Source organism: Protopterus annectens, chromosome 6.part1, assembly GCF_019279795.1.
Source record: "Protopterus annectens isolate FY-2018-M chromosome 6.part1, PAN1.0, whole genome shotgun sequence".
NCBI classification, from domain to species: Eukaryota; Metazoa; Chordata; order Ceratodontiformes; family Protopteridae; genus Protopterus; species Protopterus annectens.
Window position 1 is genome coordinate 351585883 of NC_056738.1, and position 20000 is coordinate 351605882.

At 40.5% G+C, this 20000-nt stretch overlaps 1 protein-coding gene across 1 annotated transcript in view; it reads left to right on the forward strand.

The window, feature by feature from the left end:
- CDC42BPG (CDC42 binding protein kinase gamma) overlaps positions 1–20000 on the forward strand; it is a 1192486-nt gene that overhangs the window by 1029217 nt on the left and 143269 nt on the right. Inside the window, exons 29-30 of the mRNA XM_044075379.1 lie at positions 6703–6765; positions 7863–8459. Of these exons, the coding sequence (XP_043931314.1) occupies positions 6703–6765; positions 7863–8459 (660 nt within the window). The remainder of the gene's footprint in view (positions 1–6702; positions 6766–7862; positions 8460–20000) is intronic.

The window sequence follows — 20000 nt, forward strand, 5'->3', positions numbered from 1 at the left end:
TTTCGGCTGCAGTTCATGTTGTTAATGGCCTCAAGTTTTGTTTGCTGGTGTTTTATTGCCTCATGGTCAGACTGCACTCCAGCATTCCTCTGTAGGGTCTTTCATTGTTGAGAGAATGGTCACAGGATTTGGTTTTGCATGGCGTTCAGTTTTAACAGTTGTCAGTTAAGTCAGTGGTGGTGGTGTAGTGGGAAAGGTGAGCAATGTAGTAGCTTCATTTCATCTGTACTAGGAGGTATTGATAATATGGGGAAGTTTTGATTTTAGTGCTCACTTTGTGAGCAGAGTGTTGTAGAAAGGAGGCTTTCTTTAGTGTTCCTGTTTCCATATTTACTTTATGGTTTTTAAGGAACTTCCTTGCAGGACTAGAAAAACAATCTTTCATCTTGGTCATGGCACCAATCCCTTTAACAAAAAGCTTTGTGGCATTATCTTAGGTTCATACTAGGCTATCTGCCCTGGGGCAATTATAAGCCTAGCCCGATTCTGTATGGCTTATGCCACCCCTTGATTTGAGTATACTGTGCCCTTTTTAAGGTTTAGTTTACTGTGCCTCTGTCTAATAGTGACACAGGAGTAATCCCTGGGACAAACCTACGATCCCCCATCCACCTATCGAGATTCTTCTTGAAGAGATTCAGTGAGGTGCTCTGCCTCACATGAACTGGAATTCTATTACAGAGCGAAGGGAGCCTCTGGGTTATGAACCTGTCCCTCCAGCAAGTTCTATTTATTTCTGTGCTGAGGTTCAAGTCCCTCGAGCGTGTGGCTCTAAGGGATTTAGATTTACTGAGGTGGAGCATGTCCATTAATTCTGGATTTGACATAGCTTTGTATGTCAGGCATAGATCGCCTCGAAGTAGGCGGTATGCAACTGAGTAGAGCTGGAGTTTTTTTTAACCGAGCAGCATATGGCATCTGTTTGAGACCCTTGATCCTCTTGGTGAGATATTTTTGGGGTCTTTCTAATTGCTGCAGGTGTCTGGTAAGGTACATCCCAAAAGGGGCATTGTATTCTATGATGGGCCTGATGAGGGATGAATAAAGGGCACGATTACCTCTCTTGATCTAGATGTGAAACCCTTCGTGATGAGGTGGGCTATGTAGAAGGTCTTTCTAACCACTTTGGCAATGTGGTTTTCAAAGGAGAGATTGCTATCAACTTGGGTCCCCAGGTCCCTAATAACTTTCTCTGTACTTAATGGGTTTCCGCCTATGTGGTAATTTGTGGGCACATTGTTTTGCCAAAGGGTATGACTATACATTTTTGGCATTTAGCTTTAAACCATGGCACTGGCACCAGTTATCTGTCTCTGTGAGACCTTTTGAAGGATGTTTGTGTCAGCTGGAGAGTTGATTATAGTTGCAGTCCAGTTGCAGTCATCTGTGTGAGGTGAGAGCCTCCTCCTTGCCTGTACCCTGAAAAGAATATATATATATACCAAGAAGAGTGGTCCCAGACAGAAACCTGTGGATGCCACACTTGAGACGTTTTGAGAGTCTGATGGCCCCAGCAACTCTCACTCTGTGGGTTCTGTCTTGACATATTTAAGCTGGATAGCTTATCTATGATGTACCTTCCTTCATCTATATGGCTTGTGACTGTTTTTGAAGAAGTCAACCAGGTTCAAAAGGCAGGATAATGTCTTTGTTTATGCTCCATGATGATGATCCTCCATAGCCTTGCAGACTAGCTAGTCAGGCTTATGGGGCAATAGTTAGTGGGACCACTGTTGCTGCTGTACACCATTTCTGCACATATCCTGTAGTGTGAGGCTGAGATTGTATAGCTGTTTTATATGAGGGATTAGTTTCTTTCACCTGAGCATCAGAGATGTTTGGGAGGCAGCCCAGAATAAACTCAGAACAAGTCTGGGAGTTGCATCCCAGGTTTCTAACATAACTGAAAAAGCCTTATCTCTCAAAGCTGGCCTTGGAGGATTTTATGAGGGATTGTAATTTTTTGCTAGTACTGATCAGAGATGCCTTCCCTATTAGGGATTTTTCTCTATCTGTAGTAGTTTCCTCCTCCTGTTGTACAGTTTATTTATGGCAGGGGTCCAACAGACTAGACGCCTGCCTTTGGATGATTGGGTCTTGGTTTTGTTTGGGATAGCATTATCCATGCATTCCTGGAGATGTCCGTAGAATGCGTTTATATAGGATTCTGCAGTTTGGGCCGTAGTTTCCACTGGCCCTGGGGCCTTGAAGGATTCCACTTCAGTTTTGAGAAGTGAGAAGTTCACTTTTGAGAAGTTTTTCACTGTGGTTTTCTGGGCTGGGGGTGGGGTTGGGATGTGGACATCCAGTGAAATTAATTTGTGGTCTGATCTTACCAATGAGGGATATACTTCTGGTGTGGAACATAGAGTCCTTGTGTTGGTAATTATCAGGTCTAGTATGTTGTCCCCTCTTGTGGGAGTGGTGACTAGTTGTTCCATAGCATTTGAGTTTATAATTTCCAGGAACCTTTGGGCTAAGGTGCTGGGGCTTGAGTAGTGCTCCCAGTCAATGTTTGGGTAGTTGAAGTCACCCAATATAATGGTGTTCGGAGAGATCTTTATGTTCTCCAATGTTTTCAGGAAAGCCGAGTGGGATTCCTGACTTTGAGAGGGTGGTCTGTAGGATGCTATAAACTGAAAAGCAGTCTTGCCCACTGTTAGTTGCACATGGATGGTCTCCGATACTTTGTGCAATGCCACTAACCTGGAGGTGTGGATATCCTTGATAAATATGGAAACTCCCCCTCCTTTTGTGGTTCGGTCCGGGTTTTGGGGCCGAAAAGCATGATATGAGGTATAGCCTGGTAGTGCTGGGGTGCTCTCTGGAGCCTTGAACCAGGTTTCTGTCACTGCACAGATATCTATGTTCTCCATACTGAGGAAAGCTTCGAGTGCATGCATCTTGAGGTTAAGACTTCTGGCGTTTAGCAGCATTACCCTTAGTTTCTTGTTCCTTGTGCTGTCTATGGGGGTGGGTTTGACTTTTGAGCCTTGCCTAAAAAAAGCACTATGGGGGTGGCAAGAGCCTTTGCCAATATCCGAAAGCCCAGTGGTGACAGGTGCAAGCCGTTCCTAGTGAAGCAACGTGGCTTGTCGAGCATGTCATCCCAGGCTGACAGACACTGGATCCTCTTTGAATGACACCAAAATTTTAGCCAATTGTTAAAATCGATCATTTTGTCTTTGTACTGTGGCATCATTCTAGGTGAGGGTAAGATGCTGCTCAAGGTCAGGGACATACCAGCCTGGGCTACATGATCAGGGAGCTCCTCTGTGTCTCTCTTCATGTAGTCCAGGTAGGTACGTCTCAGGTCATTCACACCAGCATGTACAATGACTGAGTCATATTTGTATTTGCTTTGGAGTGACCTGAGTGCTTGCGTTATGTAGCAGATCCTAGCACCCGACAGGCAGCTCACCGTGACCTTCTCTTTATTCAGCCTGGTGAGCGGGACGTCAGTGTGTCTGACAATAGAGTCACCTATTACAAGAGTATCAGGTGTGTTATTCAGCCTTAAGGGCTGTGGCTGCTTGGCACACTGACTTTGTGGGTTATGTGTTGTGTGTGTTTTGTTTTGAGGTAGCGTTTGTTTGGATGTCTGCTTTGGAGGTCTCTGTTGCTTAGGTAGATTTTTATTTAGAGCCTCAGTATGTTTTGTGTATTTATGTGTTTGGTTCGCTGATGTGGTGGGATTATGTGATACTGGAATTGTGTTGTGTGAGGTTACCTTCTCCTCCTGACTGGTTACACCAGTTTTGAGATGAGAGAGCTCAGCCTCCAGTTTGGCTAAATATTTGCATCTCTCACATATATTTGAACCTGTTTGGAAGAGGAGAGGGTTGTCCGTGTACATGAGACAGTTGTAACATTGCCTCAAAATTCCCAGATTCACCAGCTGGACTGGAGAGGAAACCATTGACTGACCTTTGGACATGCTAGAGTAATATAGGGAAACTGAATTTAAGATGGACCAGTAGAGGACAGGGTAATCGTAGAGAGTATAAGAGTAAGTAGTGCTTATGGTTTAATAGTGCTAACTTGTAGGATTACTTAATTGGACCAGTGAAGGGCCTTAGAATGAGAATATGGTGTTTAAATTGAGAGCTAGAGCAGTTCTGAGGGAAAAAGTGAAGAGCAGACTTTGTGGAGCCAGGAATAGTTTAAACCCAATTAGGCGGCGCTGCCCGCTGTTGCGCTATGCACAAAAACGCGCTAAACCACGCAAAAGAGGGTTTTAAGAGAGGAAGATGGAGTTTTGGAATTGACCCAAAATGGCCAATAAAACTACAGTTTCAAGTCAGTAACCACTCCCACAGGGGCAGGCAGGCTGCTCAATGTTTTTCACTGCCACTGATCAACAGAGAGACTTCCCTTTAGCCCAAGCAAAAAATGGCCTCACAGAAACTTACAAACAGTTCAAGAACAGCAAGCCTGTAACTGAACTTTTTTAAATCTCAGAAAAGTGGGAAAAAAGCAAGATTTTTTTTGTTTTTTTTTTTTTTGTTTTTTCAGAGATAGCAGAGGTTCACAAGTATCAAGTTATAACAGTGCAGTAAATGACCCCACACAAGAGTGCTAGGCCAAAGACAGATAAAATGCAAGTTTTGAGAAAAAAACGATTTTAAAAATAAGTGCAAACAGGAAATTCAGTAAACAGCTCTAGGTTGTGCTCTAAATACAGTTACTAATGCAGAAATCAAGTTTAACAAGCCAGAAAATGCTCAAAATAGGCGGCTGTGCAGAAAAACTTAGCAAATAAACAGAGGAAAAATACTTAAAAATGTAAAGGTTGAAGCCAGCTCCATGGCATACACATTTTGGCATTTGCTACACCCAAGAAGAATTTGGTTGATTAGCTTCCTAGGCTCGAGAAGCTGGCCAAAGTGGGTAGGTTCTGATGGAGTCTTGATCCAAGAATTTACCTGAGGGGAAATGTTAACATTACAGCACTTGTTGTGAGGGACGTTTGGTGGCATGAATCCACCAATGAGCACTTGTGCATTCTAGCTTGCCAAAGGGTGCATTCACACTGCATGTAGCATAATGGGCATTACATTCCACTCCACTTTCCAACTAACAAAAGAAAGCATTAGTTGTTGCGTCTTTCGGCTTTTCCCAGTTAGGGGTCGCCACAGCGGAACTCCGGTCCGCTAATGATTGGCAGTAGATTTTTATGTGCCGAGTTGCTATAAAGCATTAGAAACGTACAAAAATCTTTTTCCACTGCATCACAACTACCTCCCCAGGCTCTTAACCACCTCCTCTTGCTGCTAAGTGTGCTGGTGGTATGGAGGAACTCATGGCTCAATTAGGGATTGGGGCTTAATGCTCAAGGGTGGTGAAACCATACAAAAAGCTTGTGAAAGTTAAACCTGAGATGATTTAAATTTAAGTACTGGTGTAGAGTATCACAAATATGACTATATAAACTTTAAGTGAATGGAGAAAAATTCACTGAGCATTGTAGCTATCTATGCAGTTTCAGTATTAGCATTTGAGAAACATTTAACAGAACTAACAAGATGTGCCCTAAATTTATATTGCTATCAATGTGCAGTCAGCCAACATGTTGTTTTAAAACCAAGTAAGAGATCTAAAGAAGGCATTTTGAGACAGAAGTACTCAGACTATTTCTTTTCCCTTTCAGCAATACACTCTAAGCTTCCATCTGTAACTCGATCTGCTCACATATTCCATATATAATTAATACCTCACTTCACTAATTTTGCATTTTTTTGTTTAATTTTACATCTGAAAAGTCCCATGTATTTCATTTCCAAACATTCCTTTCCTAATTTTTTTATACTTTTCAACCTGTTTTAACTGTCTAGTCTTTAATTGCCACCATGCCTGCATAGAAATTCTGCCTGTGTGTGACTGCATATTCCTTCCACAAATTTCAATGCCTCATTAATTTATAACATTCATCATAATATACTGGTGTTTAAATGAGTATATCATCATTAAAATACAACTAACACTGACTTGCATTCTCTTGAAGAAATGTCATTAATTACATAAACCAGTAACAAATGAAGCCACTGAAACATGCCTCGTCAGAAACCAAACCAAACACCATCAAATGTGCTTTTGCATTTGGTGCAACTCAAAACCTACTTTACCAGACACCTTCTTTAAATCAACAAATTGTAGCACCTGATTCCAATATGTAACAACCACAAGACAGAATAAATGATAGCCAGCCTTTGCAAGAGCATATTGCCATATACACTTAAATAATATAAACACCAAACTTGCATCCTTTACTTGAGGACTTCTTCCCCTTCACTCCATACTAAATATATATTAAATCCATGGTCACACAACTGCACCCAAATAACATACTGTTATTACCTACGTAGCGTAGTTGTTCTTTGTATGAGTGAAAGGAACTATATAATAGCTTGCATTTTGTTTTGTCCATTTGTTAGATAGAATGAATGGAATGGTGTTACTGTCAAACTTGTGAATATGCATCTCTGTAAATGGAATATGTTACAAGATCTACCTGGAAGTTGAGTATACCCATAATGTGTTTAAATAGCGCTAAGAAGGCTGCATACATCTGCATAAGATAAAAAGTTTAGATTTTTTTCGCATATAGTTCTAATTTTACTTGGGGAATATTCATTGTATTTTTTAAAAGCCTTCTCATTCAAAAAGAGCTTTAAAGCTATTCACAATCTTTTTGTGTTACAGATCAAGAAAGGTTTGCCTTGGGCACAGAAGATGGTCTGTATGTGGTTCATACTAAAACTAATGGTGAGAACATACGTTCTATACATGTATTTTATGAGGTAATTTTGATGCTTGTATGGTTTTCTGATTTACTTAATTTCCACTTCTGAGTAACCATGTGCCATTACCATTGGATATTTCAACAGTATTATAGCCATCGAACTAGAGCAAGTACTTACTGTTAACTGAGGAATGTTAACTAAGATGTCCGTAATCCACCTTCAGCTGCCACTGAATTTTCTTCTACATGATTTTGAGACTTTTCCACAGCAGTTATTCCAGTGTTTGCATGATAGAATGGTTGTAGCCAAGTATCTTTGACATGGGAGTCACTCTTTCATTGCTTGTAGCTGGACTGAAGTATAAGTTTTAATCCTACTCTTGAAATGTGAGTTATGCCATCCCTTTTCACTACTGAGTACTAACCTTTTCCCCCACACAAACTAGCTTGGCATGCTTCATGCCATATATGATACGTGCATTTTCTGTCTCCATGAATGATCATTTCAAAACCAGATAAACTACAACCCAGGCAACCTGAGTTCTGTTAGTTGCTTGGGTGCTTGGTGATATAGATAGGGACAAAAGGGTGTGCCAATGCTGGGGTGGGGGGGGGGTGATTCCAGTCATTTTCACTTTAACAGTGCTGACAGAACCTCTGCTAGAGGGTTAAAGCATATTAGGATGTGGCTGCCAGTAACAGTAGCCCTTGTCAGCACAGGTTTTACAGCACATGTGCAAGGACAGAGAGGGTCAGTGAAGCAATTGATTGTCACCATTCAGGGAGTGGTTAAGTTATTCATAACAAAAGTGTCTTCATGGCCAGGATACCAGCAAGGGCACTAGTAGCGACAATATCTTCCCAAATGATAGTTCCTGAACAACTGTTGCCCTAGTGGATCTTGGAACTCCCCACCACTGGGGAAGAAGTGGACCTCCAGTAGTGGGAGGCTCAGTCAGTGAAAAAAAAAAAAGCTGCCTGAAATTACATTTTCTTTGCATTCACCTGCTGACTTGTATTCTGTTTGCATTGCTGTATCAGTTTGGGACTTTATTTTATTAACTGTAATATATTCACTGTTCATGTTATTTATTCATGTTTCTTTTTTCTCCAAATACAGAAATTTCTCAAGTTGGAGACTCCAAGAAAGTTCAGCAGATTGAAGTAATCCCAGATGTGCAATTAATTGCTATCCTCTGTGGCAGGAATCACAGTGTACGGCTGCATACATGGAATGATCTGGAAACACTAGAAAGTAGTGGTATTAAAATTTCAGAGGCCAAAAATTGCCAGACTATGGTAACAGGACATATTCAACAGAAAACTATAGCATGCTTGGGTGTGGCCATGAAACGTCAAGTTATTTTGTATCACCTTACTTCTAACAGCAAAACGCAGTACAAGAGGATCAAAGAGTTCCAGGCTGCAGGAAATGTACAGTGGATGGGTTTTGTTAGTGATCGACTTTGTGTTGGCTACCAATCGGGATTCTGCCTTTACCCAGTTTTAAATGACAGTTCTCCACTAAGTCTGATAAATTCTGAAGACCAGACGCTAGCCTTTGCCCCTCCGATGCAAATGGATGCACTGTGTGCAGTGGAAGTGTCTAGGAATGAATATCTACTGTGCTTCAACAAAGTTGGTGTTTACGTTAATTCTCAGGGTCGAAGGTCAAAACAGGAAGAACTGATGTGGCCTACCAATCCTGTTGCATGCTGTAAGTGCTTGCGTGTATTTTCATATTTAGTTGGTTGCATCTCAGAACTCTGTAGAGTTTGTCAGGCCATTGATCATGCAACAAAAAAGAAATAGCAGATGAAAATATTCTTCAGTAAGGCAAAGCCTAATAGTGACTTGCTTGCTATTCTTTAACCAAATGTTTTCATCTCTCTCTCTTCCCCATATATGCAATCATGTAAGTGTTTTTTTTATTTTTTTATTTATAACTGAGTAGGCTTTACTGGTCCTTCTCAGACCCTTTACAGCCATGGCTTTAGCCAAAGAGACAACAGGTGAATGCACACTTGAGTGGTGCAGTGTAGCCAAACACCCAAGCATGTTTTAGGAAGGTAAAAGGATATAGGAGTATCTGATGAAATGATGAAAGCCTATGCAGACAAGGGGAGATGGTATTTAAATGTAGCCTAAAGTTTTCTATTAAGTACTTGTGAAGTTGATAACCATTCTGTTTACAACACAATAAGTTATTTTAGTTTTATTTAGTGTAAAGAATGTTCAAATAAAACTTACAGGCTCTTGTATACTGTTATGACTGACTTGAAGAGGGCTAATCCAAACCCCCCAACCTTCAAATATACTAGTAATCCTGGCTGTAATCTATCTTTTTTTGATCTACTCTATTTCTATTCCCTTACACCCCCCATTCCAATTCCTTACTACTTACTGTCTGTTATTTTTTTAATTTTCCCATTTATGCACTGTTCTGTACCTCACTCCATTTTCCTGCCTTGGCTTGTACTATAAATATATTAAACTTCATTCACCCTTCTCTAACACTACTTCCTTTCTGATTTTTATCTCTCATTATACTGATTTGTTGCTAGAATTCATGCTTTCTGTATAGTTCAAAGTTGTGTGTTTTTCCCTTCCACTTCAATCTAATTATTTTTAACCTTATTGTATATTTGTCTTATGTTATGTACATTTTTTTCTCTCTGGGCCTCCTCTGAAAATGGGTACTCTTGGGCCCAGTCAGACTTTATTGGTCAACAAATGTCGGTAATGTGGGCAATGACACTTCATCTTTAATGGCCTAGGAAAGTGGATTTATGTCTCTTTGGAATGCTTGCCTGTATTATGTAAATCCTCTGTAATGTGCACAGTACATTGATATCTGTCATTTTCTGCTTCTTTAGTCTGCTTATGTTTTATATTTACAAAATTAAACTGGTAAATACAGTGAATGTGAGGCACAAGGAAAGTGGAATCAGTATCAAAAGTCATTGGTTTCTCTGTCTTTCTTTTTTCATTCTGCATAAAATTATCTATCTTCTGCTAGGAGGATTTGCAGCCTGCAAAAAGTATATTTCAATGTAGACAATAGTTAGAACGACACCTTTCAGTGCCACTAGGAAAGCTGCTAAAATTATCTGTACAAATAAGCTTGCAGCTAGTGTACTGCTAAAGGAAAATAACAGTGTGTGTGTGTTAATTTACTTCAAGCTTCTTAAAACCATTATATCTTGAGATGTATATCTTTCTTACCCACGAGCATCTTGTCCTGGCTTTATTGTACAGCTTTCTGACCCATGATCAAATTTTATGAATTTTCTCTGCCCTGCTGTCCAGTTGTTACTCACATTATATTAAAAAAAGCACTCACACTGCTGTTTAAACCTTCCCTTACCTCCATTGACAATGAATACTTTTTCTTGGCCTAATACCTTCATCTGTGAGGGGTTCCAAACTACTCCATTCATTCTCCATACACTCGGGCTCACTACTCTCCCCTACCCAACTCCTAATTTCCACCCACCCTTATATATATTTATACTGCACATATCCTCTCCATTTCCTCATTTGTATCCCCTCTTCTTCCTCCTGCTAATGAATCCCTGCTACTAATTCATTATTCAGTGATTTACAATTTTGTCACCTTACCTCTATGCTTATTCTTCTGTGCTGCTCCTCAATTAATTTACTCTTCTCTGTTGTTATAACATTACAGTCTACACTTTTTTTTTTCTAATTTTCCCCATTTACAGTATTCACATAGTCTTCCTCAGGAAGTCCTTCAGTGTTGTCCTTCATTTCAGAATGTTGACCCCAAACTTAATACCCACTAATCGTTTATTATGCACATCATCAACTTAATTATTCCCTTCCTAATACTTCCTCTAATTTGCAATTACACTATACTACACCGTGGTTTAGTCTACATTTCTCTGACTGTATACTCTTTTAAAATCTTACCTTTCTTCATCCTCATAATAAGGGGCCACCCTTCCTAGAATCTACAGGAAACCAATTCCACTGTCATCATTTCCTCTTATTTTCCTCCTTTTTCATTTAACATCTTTTCCTTTTCATTCAGCTATAATATCCCCTTAACTACTCCATTGTCCTCTCTATCCACCATGTTATACATTTCTACTATTCATTTTTTGTCACCTTAGTACCTACCATAGTGTGAAGAAATTAGACACGGTCATTTATGCTAGCATGTCTGGCTGAATTTTTTTACGTAATTTCAGATTAAACTGTGAAATATGTCAGCATGACTTAACTGTGATATTGTAAATAAGTTATTGTATGTTGATTAATATCCAGTTTGCACAGGATGTTTAAATAGTTAAACAGTGATGTTCTGGGTATAGAGTAGCGTCGGGTCATGGCGCTTAGGGCTGCGATGGCGCGTCAAGTACTATGGGCGCTGACCGACGGACGGCATTCAGTCTTTCTTTGCCGCATGGTCCATGCAGAAGCAATTTTGGAGTGCAGGTTGGCGTTCTGAGATTGTTTTAGTCAGGCGCATGTCTATGTTACAGGCAGGAGCCCTCTCAGGAGGTAGGCCAGCTTCAGGGGCAGGGTTTCTCAGTTCCCTCTCTTCCCAAGGTAGTTAGTCAGGTCTCCTTCCCAAGGTAGTTTCTTTAGAAGGTAGCCAAGTTCAGCTTCTGTAGGGGTAGCTTCTTTTTCTACTTCTTGCCGGCCCCTAAACAAGAAACATATGCTTAAAGAGAAGATGATTACTCTGCCATTTAGGGTTCTGCCCCCCCTGCTGATAGGTGATAAGAGTGGAACAGGAGTTTGACAGTTTTGAACACAGTGTTCCACAGTCACAGGAGTCTTCTGTGGCAAGAGTTTGTTCTTTTTTCTGAGTCTTCTATTCTGATTCTATTCTGATCCTGATTCAGATTCTGATCCTGATTGTTTTTCATTTTTTTTCTTCTTCTCTCCTTCAGAGAGCACTTTAAATGGGAGGGAGAATTTTACTCTGACTCCAGAAAGGCTTAAAGGCTTAGTTTTTTTTGCAGCATAGGGCCCTAGCTATTCCCCCTGTGTTGAATGTGGTGGTGGAGGTTTGTGTTTTGTGGCTTCTTTGAACCCTGGATTCCTCCCTCCCCCGGTTAAGCCTGATAGGTATTATAAGCCTGATGAAGCTCCAGGTAGCTTGTTTAAGAGTCCCAGGAAGTGGAGGAGAAACTGTTCTCAGGGGCCTACCTAAAGTTAAGGCTTCTGTGTTAAAAAATCTGTACCCTCCCTCTGATAAAGAGGCAAGGGGAGAGGATAGGTGGGGTAGAAAGTATATACTTCTTCCACTCTAGCCATGAGGGCGTTGGGCGTTGAATTTTCATATGCTGAAATATCAAATATCAGAATTCTCTCAATTTGAAATCTAGGTGGATGCTTTTGGCGAGGAAGGTATTGAGTGTAAAAAATTGCTGGATTGGTTCATGTGTCTGAACAAGTGGGTAAGCATTGGTTGAAGGATCAGCAGGAATGTTTTAGCTGCATGTTTGGATGATGGATTTGATTTTCCTGATGTATTTGTTTGTTGGTTGTGTGGTGGGAGCAGTTTAAATGAAAAATGGAGGACAAAGCTAAGTCTGCAGACTGTGTTAATTTTTTTGCAGGCAGCCTCCGAAGTTTAGTAGAAATTGGCCTGCTAAGGGGTGGCTCTTTTCAAAGAAAATTGGGATTTAATCACTCAGAGAGATGGGGTGCTGGGATATCATTCATCGGGTACAGTTTTTTTTTATTTCACACACCCCCCCTTCAAAGGCATGCCAGATGTCCTCCCTCCTCAAGAAAAAAAGGCTCACAAAGCAAGTTCTCAGTTACTCCAGAAATTTGGATATATATATCCAACACTTATCTGGACATTCCCAAGTTCAAGAGATGTTGACGTACAGCAAAACTACTGCTGCTGGGGCAGGATCACTGGATGGTAACTTGGGATCTCAGGAAGCTTACCTTCATGCCCAACTGGAGTTTTTCATTATCAGTCTTCTGCTGGCTTCTCTCCCTGCGTAGAAGTATCTAAAAAGGTTCTGGCTCTGTGATAGACTTCTCACTTAGCCTTCAGCATTCAAATTTATCTTTACCCGGGCGACTGCCTGATTCTGGCTCAAGAAAAGAACTGTCTACAGCATCTGGAATATGTCATGCATAGCAGTGCCAGATAGCCTAGGTATTCTGCGAAATAAAGTCCAGTCTCTAGTACCCTCTCAAAGACATGTGCTTTCTGGTGTGTGAGACTGAATACAGCCAGCCAGATGGCCTTTTAACCCGGAACAAAAAAGAAGTCTGTTCCACTTTACTTCCATCAAATATCATCAGAGTCCGTGCTGACTGCAAGGAGGTCCTCTTCATCAGGGTTCATGGCATCATCTTGTATGGTGCTTCCCAATGCCAACAAACTGCATATGAGAAAGCTGCAATAGTATCTCAAAAATGTATGGACACAACACTGCCAAGATTTGGACACTGTCATTCAAATAATACCTTGCCTTCAAAAGGAATTCTTGTGGTGGGCTCAGGAATGTCACTAAATCTAAATGGAAAGTGGATACAAGACAAGTGGCAGACCAGACTACATCACATATCAACATAACATGAAGGATGTTAGTTCCAGTTTGCATTGATGGCGTTCAAAGGAATTACTTCTTCCAGGGCAGGTGTTGATGACCAGACAACACAACTGTCATCATGGTACATCAACAAGCAAGGGAACACATTCTTATCCTCTATGCAGGCAAGCAATGATTTTCATCTGCTCAATGTCAAATCCTTTCATCACAGCTTGGCAGCTATTCATTCTCTGTGTTGAAGGTAGGTCTCAGCTTCTTCAAAGTTTTAAAGTAAATGTGTGATTATGGAAGCTAGAGGTACTAGGAGAGTGTAATGAGAAAAAATGGAAGAGATTTTTATTTTGGAGTAGTGTTCTCTTCAATATCTTACTGAATATTGGACAAAGGTTTGTCTTTCTCTTCCATAAGATTCATGCTGCAGCAAATTCAGCTCACTATGATTTGTGACCCACCTTTGTTTTCATCCTTGGCAAATAAGACCCCCATTAGAGCTCCTCCTACCTGCTTGGGATCTCAAATTTGTGTTGGAAAAAGACTGAATGGTCATGCGACGCCGGTATAGTACGACGACTCACTGACGCTGGACGCCATGACCGACCCGACGCGCCTTATACTCTGGTATTCGGCCGACTGGGACGCTGGACTATACCCAATTGTCTTCTGTTGCATATCTAACTGTGCATATTTGTGAAGGTGATTCTAACTGCAGACTGTTTCAGAGTCAGCTGATCTACAGATTATCAGAATCTTTCCACTTGCTCTGTGTTTACTGTCAGAGACTGAAACACAGGAAGGAACTTAAATGAACACCTGTTTGTTGATTTTCAAATAGTGAAATGAAAAGAACTGGAACAGTTAACCTAGTATATAGAAGAGCCTGCTGAAGACAGTTGGTCAGTTATAGTTCAGTTCAGTTTACAGTTCACAGTTATACTGAGCAGTGAAATAGTTGATGCCTAAAGGACTCACCAAGAACTGTAAGCTTGCCTTTGCTCTGTTATGATATTTGGTTTAGATCAGGGACAGTATTCTTCAGTTAGATAGGAAATTATAGCTGGATTAGTCAGACTTTTTGTAAAAGTTGGATTTCTATCCTTCAGTATTAATTTCATTTTCCTGGTGATTGAATTATGTTTGTTTATTGAAATTGCAGTTTTATATTTTAATCATTTTGCTCATTAATTTTTATTAACTTGCATTGTGGCTGATCAATCAGTGTATTCTTCAATGATTTGAGAGTGCTTATACCTGCTTTGTTAATTCCCAGGACACTCCAAAAGTCTGGCTGCTTTACATCATTTGCTACCATTTGTTTTAATTAATTTTAATAATTAGACACCTCTTTTAAAGGGCATGTAGATGCTCTGGTTGATGGAAGTATTTTACCATATCATTTGGGGGAAGGGATGCAGATGAAAATCTGTCTCCGGCTTTCCCCAGAAGTGTTTGGATGTGTGAGATTCAATTTACGTGTGAGTGTATAAGAGGTCTTAAACTGGGACACACTGCTCTGAAGTGTGTAATAAGAAGTTACATTAGGGGTTGACAGAAGTATACAGTCCAGTCCCAGCTTGTAGAACATGTTCCTGTTGTGTTGTTAGGGGAAATTGTCACTTAAACAGGAGTAATATTTCACAGTCTCACATTGGAGTCAGTAATGAGGATTGAAATTGCTTAGTTATTGACCCAGGATAGTAGGGAGACGTCACATTATTGGTGGCAGTTCGGTGGGATAATAACTGGATGTCGCACACGGTACTGTCACACTTTATTCACACTCGCTCATACCATTCACCCAACAAAGACTCACGCTAAACTGTCATTCATACCTATTTTCTCAGATTTATTTAATAACCAATCACCTTCTCAAACGCAGAACTTCTAACCATTCAGCTGAATTTGACATAAACCTGGAATAAATTCAAACAAAAAAAACCCTAATCCCAATCTGCCCACTCTTCTCTAAAATCAGTCTTTTTGGTGACAGTCATACAAGCCTCGGCTCCTCAGACTCATCTGTTCCACCCTGTTCTGCCCCTAACACCTGTACAACATTCTCAAAACTTCGCCTTACCTCCCATAACATTCTTAGTATTCTAAACAAAGATACAGTCTTAGAAGCATGGTATCTTGAGTACTCACAAGATACTACTGTCATTACCGAAATATGGCTAAGACCCCATGTAAAAGATTCTGGCTTACAGTATACTGTGATATAACAGACTACACAAAAAGAGGGAGGTGTTGCAATTGTATACAATAACTGACTTTCTCACCCCTCAAAACTAACATACCAGTCTTCCAAAATGCAGAACATGTTCTGTTTGTTCAGTGTTAATAAACATAAGATACATTTAGTTGTCCTGTACATACCATCAGTAATAATAATAGCTTATTAGAAGATATTCTTTGCCAGATAGCTACAAATGTTACTACTGATACCATTATAGTAGGTGACATTAACACTGACAGGTTATCTGTGACATCTAACCACAACTGCCAGTCTTAACTTGCATGGGTTCAAGCAGCTAATTTCTTGTCTTACTCAACTCAGCAAATCAAATTATAAAAATTATATCCTCAGCTGGATACTTGTCTGGTAACTCAGGGGTACTACCTGATTCCTTATAAGCCATTCCCCTATATACACCAGTAGAAATTTAAATATCAATGTAGAACTACCTGAAATCTTTCTAACTTTCATCCTGACATGCAATAATTTACTAACATTGTTTTAACTGGTATCAAAACCCTACCACTAGATGAAGTCATTAACAAATTCAGCAATATATTCATAAATACTTGCCCCTACCATAAATAAAGGAGTAAAACCTACTCAAACCCACCCTGACTCATTCAGTTAGAATTCTCATGCAAAAATGTGACAAAGTATGGAAGTAATGGTACAAAGGTGAAACTCTTCAAACCTTACATCTATACAAACAGTTGCATAACCTCACCAAAAAGCAAATTTACCTAGACAAAAAAGAAGTATTACAGTATTATACAAACCCACAAAATAATCACAAAAAATCCAAAGAAATTCAGGAGCTAAAATAAGAAAATTGTTTGATCTGTCTCTCCTTCCTCACCAGACCCTATCTGGACTTAAACCCATAAGAAATTGCTACCAAGTTCAACATTTTCTTCATCGACATTATAGCCCGTCTTACCTCCAGCTCTCCCCAACTATTTAATTAAGCACAAAAATTTGCTTGCCCTGACATCCCTGCATTTAATCTCCAACTTGTCTGCACATCATATGTTAGACACTAAAGAAACTGAAGCCCCGATCTTCTCTGAGGATCTCCCTGAAGAGCATCTTAAACAAATTGCAAACTATTGCATACCCAGTCTCAATTCTTAACAGACACAAGACTCCCATGTCCCTGCCATTTGGGAAAACGTCTTCATTATTCCTCTCCATAAAGGAAATAACTTATGAAATCTCTAAGTTTAGGCCATTTGCCATCCAGGAAATGTGTGTTCATAAACAACTCCTTCAGTTCATCTTACAAAATGATCTCCTAACTCCAACACAATGTAGTTTCTGGCCAGGCCATAGCATTGCTATAGTTCTCAACTTTTCCTGACGCCATGAATAAGGCTTGAGACCAAGGAAAGTTTCTCTCTTGTATTTTTCTAGAATTCCCAAAAGCCTTTCACACAGTGTCACATGAGAAACCTCTGACTCAAATGTCCTCTCTAAGCCTTTCCAAACCAACACTTCTATGGTTCTCTAACTACCTGTCTGAAAGATGTTAATCTGTCGTATCGCTCTCTTCTCTCTCCTTTTCTTCTAGTTAAAACAGGTGTTGCTCGAGGTTCTGTTCTCTGTCCACCACTCTTTAACATTTTCATCAATAGCCTATATACCTCTTCTCAGCAAGCTTGCCTTATTCAGTATGCAGATGACTCAACTCACCTGTATGATCTATATGCTGTTTTAAATGTTTTTTTTTTTTAGTATCTCAGTGCTATTTTTTCTGCTTTTTTTAAACATTCTCTGTTTCCCACTGAAACTAGGGTAGCTAGTAGCTATAGCATAGTCCAGATACAGGCTTGCTGCTTCTGTAACTATTCATAGTGGTTTGTTTGTTCTGAGCACATTTTCCAGGCCATCTTGGATTAGAAGGGACTTATCTGCACTTTTGTGAGAAAATTGTGCTGAATGGGACCTGTCTGATAAAGGGAGGGCTTGGAATAAGCATCTTTGTTAGTCCTTTTGAATCTTTTAAAAGTTTTTTCAAGTTTTAGCTTCTGGTATTTAAGCCCTGCATTTGAGTTTCTGCTTGTGTGAGCATCGCACAGCACACTGCCGTGCAGTTGTGTGCCAAATTTAGACAATTAAATTCAAACTTTCCTTAAACCTCAGGCAAAAATATCCATCCACTGAGCTCCTTTCTGATAATTTCTGAATAGACACCCATAGTGACAACGGTCTTCAACCTAGCATTATGGACAGTTGAACCACCTTTGTTTCTCCTGCCAACCATGTTGACTTGGGTCTCATTAGGCGGTGTGGAAATTATCTCATGTACACAGACAGCCCTCTACTAACAAGACATTCTGGGACAGAGTGCAACAGATGTATTTACACCAAGAGTGTAGAATCCATGCACTCTCACCAAAAACAGTAATACAGAGAAGGTTGTCAACCTACCCACTACTACATATACTCATAATACCTCTACTCGTACACATAATACATATCAAACACGTAAATCCACATACGTGGAAGTTCTCTGGAAAAACTTTCCAAAACACTAGAGACCTGCAAAACACAAGACTGCTACAACTAACAAAGTCCCCACAGCACCCATGACACGCAGCAACACCAGTGTCTCACCCACCAAGCCAGTAAGACGCAACACTCAGAAACCAAATTTTCTTCTCATTGGAGGCTCAATAGTGAGAAGCACAGATGTCCCACTCACCAGGTCTGACAAGGAGGAAGTCACTGTCAGCTGCCTGTCCAGTGCCAGGATTCATCAGATCATGCATGCACTCGGGTCTCTCAGCAACAAGTACCGTTATGACTCTGTTATAGTTCATGTTGGTGTGAATGACCTGAGACATACCTCACTGCACTGTATGAACAGAGACATGGCTGAGCTCTGAGTATGTGTCCCAGGCAGGTATGTCCCTAGCCTCATCTAGAATGATGCCACAGTATAAACAAAAAATTATTGATTTCAATAATTGAATCAGTTTTTAGTGTCATTCAAAAGGGATCTAGTTTTTGTCAGCCTTGGGAAGCCATGGTCTACAAACCTCATTGCTTTGCCAGAGACAGTTTGCACTTGGCACCTCTAGGCCCAGAACTCACAAAGGGTAAAATCCAACCAAAAGACCTCAACAAGGCAAAGTATACCCTCCCAGGTAAAGGTATAAATGCATTCCGAGTATCACCCCAAGCTGGAAGTGGTAACTGTGCTGAAGCTTACACTAAATGCCCTGTACAGTCACTTGCATAACTGCATAAACTCACTGTACCCAAAAGAATCAAAGCCAGAGCCTCAAGTAAAAACAAGCTGCCATGGTGGGCATCCAGCCTTAACAAACTTTACAATAAATGCAAAAAGTGACTGTCCAATAAAAAAAAAAAAAAAAAAAAAAAAAGGCAAGGCCCCAACAATGGAAAAGCAACCTCCTCAGCCTCAACAGGCAAATAAAACAACTTGTCAAATCCTGCAAAGGCTCCTTTGAGAGAAACTAAGCAATTATAGCCAAGGATAACCGTAATGCCTTTTACAGCTACATACAAGACCTAAAGGGTAGGACCCAAGCATGTGCAGAACTAGCAGCCAACAACATCACAAACACTGACCCCACAAGATAGCAAATCTGCTAGCAGATAGGTTTGGCAAAATTTTCACTCCCATATCCCCTCCTAACTTAAACAAACCTTCCCCCAAACTTCCTCCCCACCCTACATATCTGAAGATCAGGTCCTCAAAGCCCTGTCCAAGGTAGAACGTACACCCTCTATAGAACCAGATGACATCCCAGGCTGTCTTGTAAACAAACTAAAACACGAACTAGCATCTCCACCAAGTACCCTTTTCAATCATAGCCTTAACCACAGGCTTTGTTCCTGCAGAATGAAGAACAGCAACAGTTATTCCCCTCCACAAAGGTGGCCTAGCAACAGACCCAGGGAATTAGAGACCCATAAGCCTGATCAGTCTAGTCTGTAAGCCAGAGAATGTATCATTATGGACCTCATAAAGACATAGATGACCTCCAAACCCTGGAACCTTCCCAATTCAGCTTCATGAAGGGCAGATCCTCCATGTTAAATCTGATGGAGTTCTTTAAAAATGTTACCAAGGCCATTGGCGATGTCAAATCTGTGCACACAGCATACCTCGACCTAGCAAAGGCTTTTGACACAATCCCACATTCAGGCATTACCAATAAACTTGGCAAACTGAATGTAAACCCCTTCATTGTAAGATGGGTTGCCAACTGGCTCAGAAAGCGTCAACACACTATGTCAAAGTGGGTGACTCCACATCAACCAGCAGACCTGTTACAGTGGGGTGCCACAGGGATCAGTGCTGGACATCTGATTTTTTGGGACATTTATTTGGCATTTTTTGACCGGGAAAGTCCACTGGTCAGAAACCCATTTTCAGTGGAAGCTTGGGGAGAAAAGCTCCAGTTACTGTGCAAGATTACTGCAAAGGCATGCTATTACAATA